Consider the following 13979-nt stretch of genomic DNA (forward strand, 5'->3'; position numbering starts at 1 on the left):
AATCATCAATTAAGTCCTCCAACTTATTTCCCATTCATCCCTTCTCAGTAAGCTACTGTAGAATGTATTCTATCAAAAATAAATAATAATCCAAGTAAGAAAAAGACACGGGATACAAAAAACCGGAGACGCAACACATGACAAAGGTAAAGGGAATTCTCAGGATGACAGTGAAGGTAGATGCCAAAATGATGATCCTGCACCAGGGAAAGAAGGGCGAATGATCTGGTTGTAGGAGAGATTTCTTCCAGATGAAATTGTTAGAATTCTTGCTATCTGGAAGTCTAGAGAGATTTTAAGCAATTGGTGGAGAGCCTGTGGTAGATTTAGTGATAAGTACAAAGAAAAACAAGCAAATGACAAAAAGACAATTATTAGCTTCAGTGGTTTAAAATGCAGGCAACAGAAGGAAATGAATCATTGTCTTCCTACTACACTTAGCTCTGAATAGCAGTCATTATAATGTAAAGGCTTACTGATCTAACTATGCATTTATATTGAAAGGATGAGAAGTGTGCCCGTGTACAGTGAAAGGTCGATAAAATCAAGAAGCAGGGATACAAGCACGCTATTTAGATACAAGACGGCAAAAACCAAAACAATCAACTAAGAGTCAAAAGTGGTTGCCTCTGAGGTAGAGAAAATGGGGAGGATAAAGGCAGTGGATAGCTGTTTTTCAGAAACTTTGTAGAATAGCTGCCTTTAAAACTGTGCTTTTCAAACTGTGACTTACAATCTCTCTGGAATGATGCAGTCCAATATGGACATAAAAATAAAAATCCAGTTCCTCAATCACACTAACCACATTTTATTTTTTAACGGTCTTTTAAAATTTTTGTTAATGTTTATTTTATTTTATTTTTTTTAGAGATGGGGTCCTGTTGTTAACCAGGCTGGTCTCGAACTCCTGGCCTCAAGCAATCCTCTCATCGTGATCTTCCAAAGTGCTGGGATTACAGGCATGAGCCACCGTGCCTGGCCAACAATAACCACATTTTAAATGGTCCACAGCCACATATGGCTGGCAACTACTACAGTGGACAGTGCAGATACTGAACATTTTCAACTTCACAGAAAGTTCTTCTGAACAGCACTATTTTACAGGGTCATTAAATCAATTTAGTGAGTCACAGCCAGCATTTAAATAAATAAAATAGAATAGAATAGTGCATCTCATTAGTAGTTTTTTCACAAAATATTTTCATAAAATGTGTGTGCTCAGAATTGTGGATCACAGTAAATAGAAGTTTGGAAGCACTACTTTAAATTATGTGTGCAAAACCCTGATTAAAATTTTATAAAACATAAGGGTCAGGCACTGTGGATCACACCTGTAATCCCTCAGCCACTTTGGGTGGCTGAGGTGGGAGGATTGCTTGATGCCAGAAGTTCAAGACCAGCCTGGGCAACATAGCAAGACCCCATCTCTTAAAAAAAAAAATTTATTAGCTGGGTGTGCTGGTGCATGCCTGTAGTCTCAGCTACTTGGGACACTAAAGTGGCAGGATTGCTTGAGCCCAGGAGTTCAAGGCTGCAGTGAGCTATGATGGCACCACTGTACTCCAGCCTGGGTGACAGAGTGAGACCCTATCTCAAAACAAAAATACATTAAAAAAAAAGTCACAGACTCCTTATACCTATTAGAATCCTCAACTTCTTGTGATCCATAGCCTCATAGCCTTACGGGAAACTCAGACCCTAGAGCATCGTTTAAGAAAATAGAGCTTGGAACAGTAGTATCAGAATACTAAAGCTAGACAGGAAGGACCGTAAGGACTATCATGTTCCCTATTTCTTCTGTCATTTGTCTTTCCCTTTTTGCAAAAGGCATTTTTTAAGCTTTTTTTTTTTTTTCATTAATGGGAAGAAGAAACTAAGGCTAAGGCTAAGGTTGTGAGATTTGCCCATGGTTACGAAGCTAGTGTCAATGAGCCCAGGTTTCCTGACCTCTAAATCTAGAACATTTTTCACAAAATCTTCAGGGGCAGTCACTCCTTTAAGGCCCTGAGTGTGCTAGTCAATACTTTAAATAACCTGACTGATGACTAGTGTCTTGATACAATAATGATTATGATGATAATAATAATAGCTAACATAAGCTAATGTTCTAAACACTTCACATTTTAACTCTCACAACAGTCTTATTAGGCAGATCCTATCATCCATCAACCCGCCTTCTCCAGATGGAGAAATGCAGCTCCAAGATGCTAATTAATTTGCCGAAAATTACACAACTATTGAGTGGCAAAGCCAGGAAATAGAGCTTTTAATGCCATTTTATACACACCCTGATATAACTGAAATCAATTTCTCTCTAAAATATTAATTAGCCTAAAAGCAACAGTTATAATTTGGTAGCACCTACTAATAATCCACACAACATGAATATGTTTTGTTCCAAAATATCAATATTACAAATGGGACTATACAAGCTGGTTTAAATCCTTAATGCAATTCCATAAACCCAGAGATGAGTACTTTAAAATTATGTGTTTAAAAGTTTGGTTAATAATCTTCAAGCCTGCAGATTTTATCTCAATGCATAATGAAGTTCAAATTGGCTTGATAACATGGGTGAATTTATTTCTTAAGATTTGAGTGCAAACTTAAGAACAAACAAAGCTTTTCATCAAGAATAAACACAAAATCTAAACAATTCTATAATCATGCATTTTAACAGAAAGTACAAAAATGAATACATCATAATTTGTAACTGCATTTAAAAATTAAAATATTTCTCTCCGAATCCAAAACACCACACAATCTTTATCTGTTCTCATCTTGTTACCTTAGAAACATTTGTCATATGCTATCAGGAAAATATACGCAAGAATTACTAATCAGTTATTCACGATCAAAGAAATATTATTCTCCTTAACTATGACTTTTTGAATCATTTATCCATATTTCTGAAATGTCACACAATTATTCCTCCACTCTAGACAAAAAAAGAATAAATACAGATATCAAGGAGGCAGGAACATTCATGGAATTAAAGCAAAAGTCACAAGTGTTTGACTTAGAAATGCACATACTGTTGTAAATTTTTGAAGTACAACTTTAGTTGATGGCTGACATGTATGTAATAATTGTGACAATTTAAACAGTTATAAAAATGTGAGATCAAAATCTTTAGGCTCAAGTACTTGAAAAGTCACTATGAATATGGAAAGATTTGTTTACATAAACATGTATATTTTTATATGGAAAATCAAGGGGTAGTGGCATCTCCCTGGTCCCTTAATATTTGGATTTTCGCAAAGAATTAGCAGCACCCAACCTTAAGTGTTAATTATGTGTTTCTAAAGGACCTATATAACAGATCAGTTGGCAGTGTTCTAGCTTTCGGGAGATGGGGGCGGATTGGGGGTGCAAATATCTGAGATAAGATAGTGCATGCACTCACACCTTAAAATCACCATTCTAAATGGGGGGAAAAATCACATATTGGAAAAGTCCAAGAAACTCATTCTTAAGGGATACACAGCAGGGCAGGAATAGAAGCGGAATAATAGTCTGCCTGATAACGGTTTTTCACTCTTCAAAGCCAAGTTGGGAGGAATGAGAATTCTCACATACACATAACTTCAGGGAAAACTTTCCTAGAATTTTAACTTGCAAAACACTCAACAGAAATCTTTATAAAAACCTTCATTCTTGTTTATAATACTTGATTTTTCCCTTATTACCACCACATATATAACACTTAAGTATTTTCTTTATAAATATTTTAGAGCAAAAAGAATTTATTTTGTTGCAATGGTGGTTCACATCTGTACAAAAGAACGTAAGCAACATATATATATATATATGCATATATATAAAATGATTAAGAAAAAGTGCAAAGAATAACAGTATTAAGAATTTTTGCATTTTACAGTAACTATGTTTCAAGTGTGAATATCTATCAGGGATATATAATCCCAGGTTGTCATTAAAGATTCAAAAAGAAACCACACTCCAAGTTACTGCACAAACATCAGTGCCTTATCAAGTAACTCTGCCCTTATCCCAATTCTACTATTTCCAGTTTCTAAACTCTTTCCAAACAGGAAAAAATGATAACAGTGTTCTTCCCTTTAACTTCACAAAACTCATCCAAGTTAATCACCTGTAAGTTTGAGCAAGATATTGGGGAAGTTATTCATTATAACCCGCTTTGCTAAAATTAAAGCAAAATGAAAGGCTTTCTGAAATGCAAACTACTGACCAACAATCAAATCAGCAACAGCAAACAGACCTTAAATTACAAATGTAATTTAATACAAGTACATTTTAAAATCAATCCCTGTTATCAAAGATAAATTCAGAGTTTAAATCTCTTTCCCATGTTCAGTGATGTGTAAGAGTTCTAATTCCAAATACTTATGATTTTATCTCTTTTCTAAGAGAAAATGTTTGCCTGTTAAATTTTTATTACTTTCCTATCTTTTTGCTCTTGGTCTCAGCTTTTCAGTTTGAATAAACATAAAAAGATAATTTTCAGCATTTTACAAAATGTACTTTCCTCTTAAGTCATTCAAATAATTACAGTTATTTTTAGAACTCAAAGTTTCAAAAGAGCAGCTCAATTTCCCTTTAAATATATTACTAGATATTTTTTGGTGTTGTATATGTTGTTTTATTCTTACTTTAGGCACTGTAATTATTCACAATGTTACAATGACTCTATATCTAACCTATGCAACAATTATAATCTTAATACCTTCTAAGGTATTATTTGATTTTGTGTATTATATTACTATTGAATTCTTCCTTCAAGATAAATAGTTGGAAGAGAATTTTCAAGCTCTGCAGCACTTTTGCTTTGAGTAGTGTTAATACATATTTTCTGTCATGCTTAATATTTAAACTCCTTCTGAAATAGGAAGACAAGAGGCATTAGAAGCTGCAAATTTCCTCAAACTACATTCTACTCCAACTCCAATTTATTTTGTTCAACGGTAAATATTTTTCTTTACAAAAACAAATATATCTTAGGCTAATTTTTAAAAACAGAATTTCTGCTCTATAATAACACAGCTAAAGGGAAATAACTTTTCAATTTCAGTTGCACTAGAACTATGCAAAACTAAGTTAAAGTAAATTGGACAACAACTTTAATCACTTTTGGTTTTGTTTTCTTTTTACTGTATCTTTAGAATAATATACCTTGCTTTCTAACAGACAGCTCAACAAAGGCTTAAAACTCTAGAAGTGAAAAACCACCAGGCTACCTCCTGCACAAGTGTCAATAAAAGAGCAACATTTTATTTGCCCCCATACATTCGTTCAATGTCTTTGAGGTAATGGTTCTTCAGCTCCTTCCTTTTCAGTTTGAAAGCATCTGTTACCAAACCGGTTTCAGGGGTCCATGGCTCCGGACTTAATCGAACCTTGATTGGAATTTCAAATCGCTCCAAATTCACTGAAATTAGAAGGGAAAAGATGGGTGAAAAGGAGTGGGGGCAGGAGAGGAGAAAGGAGTGGGGACAGGGATAGAAGGGAAGAGAGAAGCAATTAATAAAATATGAATTCTTCAGGACTTACCTAGATGATTGAGGTGATGAATCACCAATCACCACAAACTTATTTAATGGTATACTATGTAGTTTATTAATGCTACCTCTGCCTTACAATTTCATTTTATATTTCTCAAAGCACACGTAAGTTCAGTTGGATAGTTTTAGTCTATGTGGTTATTATAATAAACATACATATACACATTATTTACACACACACACACCCCTTCCTCTTCAGAGATTTTATATTTGCCTGGGATGGTCTTTCTCAATACAATTGTGTGGTTCACTTCCATACTTCATCTATATGTCTGCTCAAATGCCACCTCCCCAGAGAGGACTTCCCTGATCACTCATAACAAAAGAAAAGTCCCTTTGTCTCTCCATATCTTCTTAACACTGTGCTTTGTTCAAAATACCTATCACTACCCAACATATTATATATTTGTCTTACCATGGAGCTAAAATGTAAGCTCCATAAAAGCAAGGTCTTTGATTTTTTTCACTGCCATCCATAGGGTTAGGTTGAGAGCCTTCCATAAACATATACAAGTTTATTAATTCATTCCACAGAAAATTAAGCCTGTAGACAAATATTCTTTATAAACTTTACTATATATTGAAATACAGATAAAAAAGGGATTGTGAATTTCATATCTTTAAATTGTATAAAAACTGATGCAATGAATATTGTATTTGAGTTAGACAACTCAATACATATTATAAAAATATAAGGAAGTAAGGACATAAAGGTAATTAATATAGTATTAATACTTTTAAATTCCATAAATTATATGCCATCAAGTTATTTATTATGAATACAAGGGTAATTCTTTAGATTATGGAAGCCTATTAACAGTAATGTTAATAAACAGATAAGCTTATTTTATGTGATTATTTAAAACACCAACTGCCAAGAAGCAAACATCAGCACATTCTTTAAAAATACTACTAAATAGCCTAGATGACTTGAGAAACGATTTGGTTTCAGTGGCAAGCACAAAGAACTCACATTCATGGAAGTTCTTTTCTAGTACTAGTCTACATTTTAGTGAGTTTCTCACTAAAACAACAGAAAAATATAAAGCTGAGTATGAAAAATAATCTTCCAAATATAAGTTAAAACCAACTTCCTAAAAATAATGTCTGAACAGGTAGTAAAGGAACATAAAATTTGCTTGAATTAACCATGTCTACTCTGTTAATAAAGTACAGCTCAGTTATACAGAGGTTCATAAAATAAGACTATCTGCTCCCAAGGTTACATTTGAAACTCAAGGAAACAGTTAAATTCTCAACTATAGACTTGGCTCCCTAACTTTTTGTTTCATTTTACTTTTCTTACATACATAGGTCCTAGTCCAGAAACACTGACAAAATTGGGACAAGGCAAACACATTATTTCAGTTGCACACAAACAAATGAAAGCAGGGTGATAACAATCTTTCTATTTAGTCTTTATTAAAGTCCTGCTTTAAAGCCAAAAAAATAAAGACTGCTATAGAGATTTCATCTGAAGAACTCCTAAACATTCTCTAATACCACAAGCCATAGAAAGCAATCAACAGTCACAGTTTCCTATAAATAGAATAAACTGCCAACAAGTTAGAAAGATTATGGGAAGGGAAACAAAAACGAAAACATGGCATTTTTATCTCAATTAACTAGAACATTATGAAATGTGACCAGCAGGTGGTAGCAAATATCGATTTTTATAGCCATTAGTAGTTGCTCAAATTATCCAAAACAAGTATTTTGCATTCTTATGATACTATGTATACCTCATAATTATACTTAAAATATGAAGAGGCCTGCTATGAAAGATGTATAATTTCTGACAGATTTGTTGAATACAATCAAGACTATTTTACAATTTTTTTGCATAAGTCTCTGAAATTATAATTTGAAGCAAAATGTTGGCAAGATAAATATTTTGTGGCACAAAAGGTTCCTGATTTATATATTTAGCTCATGATTAGCACTCATTATCCAACTCATGAATTAAATGCCTCACTCCAAGCACAGGAAAGTTATGAGGGCCTATTGGATCCTAGTGGGTCCTAGGATTTTATTCTGCCTTCTACCAAATTGGGACACAGCTTGACTCCCCCCATTGTTGCTTTTACACAATTAAATATGCAATGGAAAATCATTCAAGTCACATTCTAATCCATTAGTACATTCAGAGGATAACTAAGAATAACTACAGTGTAATATCAATTTATTGAAATACCATATTTAAAGAAAATATTATATTTGAAATGCTACACTTAAATACTTATTTAAAGAAAATATATTTTTGAAAATACTATATTGAAAGCAAAATCAGGGTTTGTAACAAAAGTTTGTGGGAGCCTGATGTTATTAATATAAAAGTACGTTATATCAACAATATTATAAGAAAACCATATTGAAGAAGGAAATATTATGTCACACTGTCTTTATAGGAATAAAATAAATAAGTTTTTTTCAATATGATTACGTTAAGAGGCAATTGTTATTTAAAACTTTACGGTGTCCAGAGTTCAGAAAATTGTTCCTGGGGAAAAATTAGTTTTCAGGTAGAAAAACTATCACTATAAACTATATTTTAAAATCAAAATGGTACCTAAGTAGTTAAATTTTTGATAAATAAAAATTATAGGAGCCCCATTAGGGAAATAGGTATATTCATGTATTTCTGATAGATATATGAAACCGTATCTGATAGATACGGTTCAGTTTTCCTGAGGCAGCAATTTGGTAATGAGGAAAAATAGTCTTTAAAATATATACTTTCTTGACTCAGAAAATCTGTTTCTAGGAATTCACGCTAAGAATATAATCACATAAGAAAATAATTATGAAGTATACAAGATTCATGTTATATTTGTTTATAGTGATAGGGGAAAATAGTGAAACTCACCTAAAAATCCAATAGGGACTTAAATAGCTATTTATATACTGGGACTATTTGGTATTTAAAATGATACTGTAATTTTTTTTTTTTTTTTTTTTTTGAGATGGAGTTTCACTCTTTGTTGCCCAGGCTGGAGAGCAGTGGCTCAATCTTGGCTCACTGCAACCTCCAACTCCCGGGTTCAAGCAATTCTCCTGTCTCAGCCTCCTGAGTAGCTGGGATTACAGGTGCCCACCACCACACCCAGCTAATTTTTGTATTTTTAGTAGAGATGGGGTTTCACCATGTTGGCCAGGTGGGTCTCGAACTCCTGACCCCAGGCGATCCACCTGCCTCGGCCTCCCAAGTGCAGGGATTACAGGCATGAGCTACTGCGCACAGCCAATACTGTAATTTTCTATCTATTGACAGAAAAACTTTAATGATGTTGACAGGTATATATATATATATATATACACACACACATATATATAGCAAAATGTAATCTCACCACCCAAAGATAAACTACTATCAAGTGATTTTTACTTCCTTCTTTATAATATTCTGTTGTCCAATATTTTATAACAAGTATAAATAACCTACAATCAGAAAAATGATATTTTTATTTGTAAGAGAAAAACAGTAGGTTAAAATTAGGTTAACAGCTTCCTACTAAACATGAAGAGTACATAGCTTGTTTCTGTTCTGCCTAAAACAAAATTTACATTGTTTAGAATAATTTAAAAATGAAACAGTATTAACCACAAGGCAAAAAGTGAAACAAGAGAAAAACGGCACTGAATGAGAAAATGCAACAAAAGTTTACAAGACAAAAAGCACAGGAATTAGTGGTAATTAACTTAGGGCTGAGGGAGCCAAGGCAGCTATCAACAGAAGAGGTTGCCAACAAGCAACAAACTGCCCTCACAGGACAGCCTGGGCAAGTGCCCCCTAAACCCAGTGCGTCTGAAGATAGAGATGAGAGGTAAAGCTGGAAACAAAAGCACTGGGCCCCAGCCTGTTTAGAGAATAGTTCTCCCTCACCCTGTGCTGCTCTTCCCAAAGCCGCTTGTAGACAGGTCTACTTTTTGGAAAAACTGAAGCAGAGTCTTAGGACTCAAGGACATTAGGCACAACAGAAGGAGAGAATAAGGCTGAAAACAGAAGGAATCAGTGAGGTGAGACCCACTGCTCCCTCATCCCCCCAATAACTCCTTTACGTCTTTTGGCTACCAGAATTCTGGCAGTCAGGCTAGTACCACCAGGGCAAGAGACTGGAAAAATCTCCTTTGGAGAAATAGAATGACTTAAGAGAAAAAGACACGAACATTTGAATACCTTTTCAGTGAAGCCCAGTAAGCTTTCTAAACAGTTTTTCAGTACCTGGTTCTTAAATATGGACATACGAGGATCAGCAGACACTTGGGAGGCAACGACCAAAGCAAGCATAAAGCGCAATGAGGAGGAAAAGGAGACAATAACAGAAGAAAACTACATAAAAAGGATTCCTCTTAATATCCTCAGAGGAATAAGAGACAATGCATGTCACATCCATGAAAGAGCAACAGGGTGCTAATAAAAGGAACACTGAGAGGACAGGAACAAGCTCTAGAAAATTAAAATTCTGACAGTGGAAACTGGAAATTCAGTAGTCGAAGAGATGATAAAGTTGAGACTCTGCCAGAATATAAAACAAAAAGAGAAATAGAAAATTTTAAAAAGGATAATAAAATTTGAGAATGAAAGCTAGAAGTCCAACAGCCATACAGAAATAGATGCACAGGGCAGGGGGTGAATTATGGGAAAAAAGCAAATGAACAAACAAAAGATAAAGTAACATTTCCCAGAACTAAAGGGCAGAGATCTCCAGACTGAAAAGGCCCACACCAAGTATGCACAATGATAAATGATCAAAGACCCACACTAAGATACATCATTATGAACTATGAAAATATCAGAAATTAACATGACTCTGAAAGCTAGGAGAGATAAAATAGATCATACAGAAATAAATGGGAATCAGAATGCAACACTGAAGCGGGAAGACAACAGAACCAAGTCTGTGAGTGTTCAGGAAAAATGATTTAGAATTTATCATTCTAAAATATGCCAAGACACACCTCAAGGGTAGGGACAGAATAAAAACATATTCAGACATGCAAGCACAGTCTCAAAAATTTACCGCCCATGCACCTTTCTCAGGAAGCTGCTGAAGGATGTGCTCTATCTAAACTAGCAAGTAAACAAGCAAAAAGACAGATATGAAATCCAGGAAACAGGATCCAACATAAGAGAGAAGCAAAGAAATTCCCAGGATGACAGTAAACGGAAGCCTTGGGGAGCAGATTGTCTAAATTTCAGCAGGAGGATAAAGGGCTCTAAGAAGTGTGTCTCTGAGAAAAAAAAATACAGACACGCTATCCTTTCCTGTATCAGGGAGAATTTTTACAATTCTATCAGAGTTTACAGGAAGACTGAAGAATAGGTATACAGAAAACTAATGAAGAAAGGAAATTTTAAGATCCAGGGAAAACCAAAAAATTGTCCAAGAAAGGAAATATAATCATAAAACACTATGTAGTTCAGCTGTGAATATTTTCATAGTCATAATGTAAACCTGGGTCTAAAATATAATTGTACTATATATTGGAAAAGAAAGAGTGTAGGGGGGAAGAGGAGGAGAATGGTTATAAGAAAGTTAAATCTTCAGTGGTTGGAAGTCCATAGATAATATCAGAAATGAAAAATTCAAGAAGGAGCAATATAACAATTTTCTTTAGAAAAATGGAGGCGAATGTCAGAGACTTTAACAAAACGACTAAAGTTGAAGACAGATGAGACCTGGGGAAAGAGGGATACAATATGGGCTGCTTTTGTTGCAAGTCCATAATATTGATATTTTAAAAATTATATATACTTGTTATATTGATAAAAATGAAACTTAAAAAAGGTTATAAAGACCAGGCATGGTGGCTCACGCCTGTAATCCCAGCACTTTGAGAGGCCAAGGTGGGCAGATCACGAGGTCAGGCGTTTGAGACCAGCCTGACCAACATGGTAAAACCCCATCTCTGCTAAGAATACAAAAATTGGCCAGGCGTGGTGGCGCATGCCTGTAATCCCATCTACTCAGGAGGCTGAGTCAGGAGAATTCCTTGAACCCAGGCTGCGGAGGTTGTGGTGAGCCAAGATCACGCCATTGCACTCCAGCCTAAGCGACAGAGCATGACTCCATCTCCAAAAAAAAAAAAAAAAGGTTATAAAATCAACCTACCCACGTGGAATCCCTTTTTGGTAAAAAAAGGAAAAAAAAAAAGCCTACTATTTAAGTTGAGCATTAATTTTTAATCTCTTTAATTTTCCAATAAATGTTCCAATAAGCTTTGTCAGACCTTTCTGCTAATTTAAAACTGTTGATTACTCTTTCCTGAAACTCTTAGCAGTGGTCTGCATGGGCTTTGCTCTCCTGGCATCTTGCAAATTATGCTTCCCACACACATCTCTTTCTTCATCCATTCTTTATATGCTGGTATTGTCCAGAGACCCATCCATAGCCTCCTGTTCTCCCATTACAAGCTCACCCAAGGTTGGCCCATCTACCTTCTTGGTTTCAATTATCCCTGAGTCTATACTATAGTCCAGGCCTCTCCCAATAAGATTTGGACTATACACAACCACCTGCTGGACATTTTAACTTTGACTATCCAAAAGGTGTTTCAAACTATGTGTGTCCCAAACTGACCTCATCATCTTCTTGTATATGCCGGATCTTCCTCTTGTATTTTCTAGCTCAATCAGTAGTAGTATTTACCTTGCCACTTCAGCTACAAATCTGGGGGCTAACCTAGACTTCTCTTTTCCCTTGTCTACATTATCCAATTAATCATTGAAGTATGCCAATTTTGCTTCATAAATGTTTCCTGATTCCCTGCTTCAGGCCCTCATTACTCGACACCCCCCAATCTAAGTATCTCCTACAGCCCTCTTAAACTGGCCTTCTGCCTCAGTCCAGTCTCTCTCAAATGCATCTTCAGCACGGCCTCCAGAGTGACTGCATCTATCCAAAATGCAAACCTGACCATGTCACTAACCTAGTAAAACCTGCCAATGGCTCCCCACTGCCTGTAGGATTACATCCAAATTTCTGAACACAGCATAGAAGGCACTACACAACTTGGCCTCTGCTAACCTCTACAGCCTTACCTCATACTTTATACTGTACCAGTAACGCCAGATTCCTTGTAGTTGCCGCACAGATCATCCTTTACATACCTATTTGCCTTTACTCATATTGCTTCTTAGCCTAGAATGTCCTCCCTGGTTAACTTCTAATCAACCCTTAAGAATGAGCTTAAGTGACATCTATTCCATGTCCTCCCAGGTATGTTAGGTACCCTCATCTGTGGTACCATGATTCTCTGTTCATTTCTCTATTGCTGTTAAGATTGTTTTCTCTCTTATGTGCCCCTCTCACCTGATAATGAACTACATGAGAGCAAGAAATGAGTCTTACTACTTTCTGTATTCCTAGTGTGGGACACAATTCCTGGCACATACTATATAGTCAGATGTTCTCCAATTGGTTATTAATGCATCATCTGAGATAGTCCATGTACAGAGCCAAAGTATATACACAAAGCATAATCATGGTTAAAACACTAGTTACTAAACTTAAAGTTATTAATTTCTACCTTGCAGACACAAAGTAGACTTGTATAACAGATCTACCCAAACATGGACCATTCCAAACACAGGCTAGATGATCAAAGATGTTAAAACATGCAATAAAGAACTAGGTAGATTATTCTACTATATGACACTGAAGGATTGTTCCAACATGGAAATCCATTATACATATTTAAGAAGTAGGTTTCTTAAAACCCTGTATTATATTATTAAAGTGAACATCTCGAAGAGCCTAATGCAAAAGACATTATTAGATGACTTTTAGGGACTTACTAGTCTACCAATTTCTTACTTACTGGCATTTGCAGCTTCTCGAATTTCTTTCAGTATTTCAGCTTCCATAGCAGGATTATTGCAGATATCAACCCAAGTTCCTTCTATACCTTTCTGTTGTGCCAAAAGTGTCAACCTTTTCTGATTAGGAACCACAAAACTGATCACATAGGACTGGTCACTAAAAAGATAGAAAACAAACTAGAAATGAAATCATTGAGAAAAGTTATTCATAAATTAGTCAATGAAACAGTAAAGATAATTCAAAATATATATTTCTCTTATTTATTAAAATTTCATTAGGAAATAATAAAACCCATGGTACCAACATAAAGACAGACATATAGACCAATGGAATAGAGAGCTAGAAGTAAACCCTTGTATATATGGAGAAATGATCTTTGACAAGGGTGTTAAGACCAGTCAATGAGGAAAGGACAGTCTCATCAACAAACGGTGCTAGGAAAACTGGATATCCACCTGCAGTGAATGAAGGTGGACCTTTACCTTACAATATATACAAAAATTAACTCAAGCCGGGCGCGGTGGCTCACGCCTGTAATCCCAGCACTTTGGGAGGCCGAGGCGGGTGGATCACGAGGTCAAGAGATCGAGACCATCCTTGTCAACGTGGTGAAACC

The 13979-nt window shown here is 35.4% G+C and overlaps 1 protein-coding gene across 7 annotated transcripts in view; it reads right to left on the minus strand.

The window, feature by feature from the left end:
• Positions 1–2245: 2245 nt before the first annotated feature.
• The window catches only part of ACSL4 (acyl-CoA synthetase long chain family member 4), a 90566-nt gene continuing 78832 nt past the window's right edge, over positions 2246–13979 (minus strand). For 4 of the 7 annotated variants that reach the window (XM_017546490.2, XM_017546497.2, XM_017546494.2 and 1 more), the window contains exons 14-15: positions 13362–13519; positions 2246–5407 (exon numbers count right to left, since the gene is read on the minus strand). In XM_017546490.2, coding sequence (XP_017401979.1) covers positions 5250–5407; positions 13362–13519 — 316 coding nt within the window. In that variant the 3' untranslated portion in view covers positions 2246–5249. The remainder of the gene's footprint in view (positions 5408–13361; positions 13520–13979) is intronic. The other 3 variants (XM_017546495.2, XM_017546491.2, XM_017546496.1) reach the window with 2 other exon arrangements.

Source organism: Cebus imitator, unplaced genomic scaffold (genome assembly GCF_001604975.1).
Source record: "Cebus imitator isolate Cc_AM_T3 unplaced genomic scaffold, Cebus_imitator-1.0 Scaffold189, whole genome shotgun sequence".
In the NCBI taxonomy this organism is placed as follows: Eukaryota; Metazoa; Chordata; class Mammalia; order Primates; family Cebidae; genus Cebus; species Cebus imitator.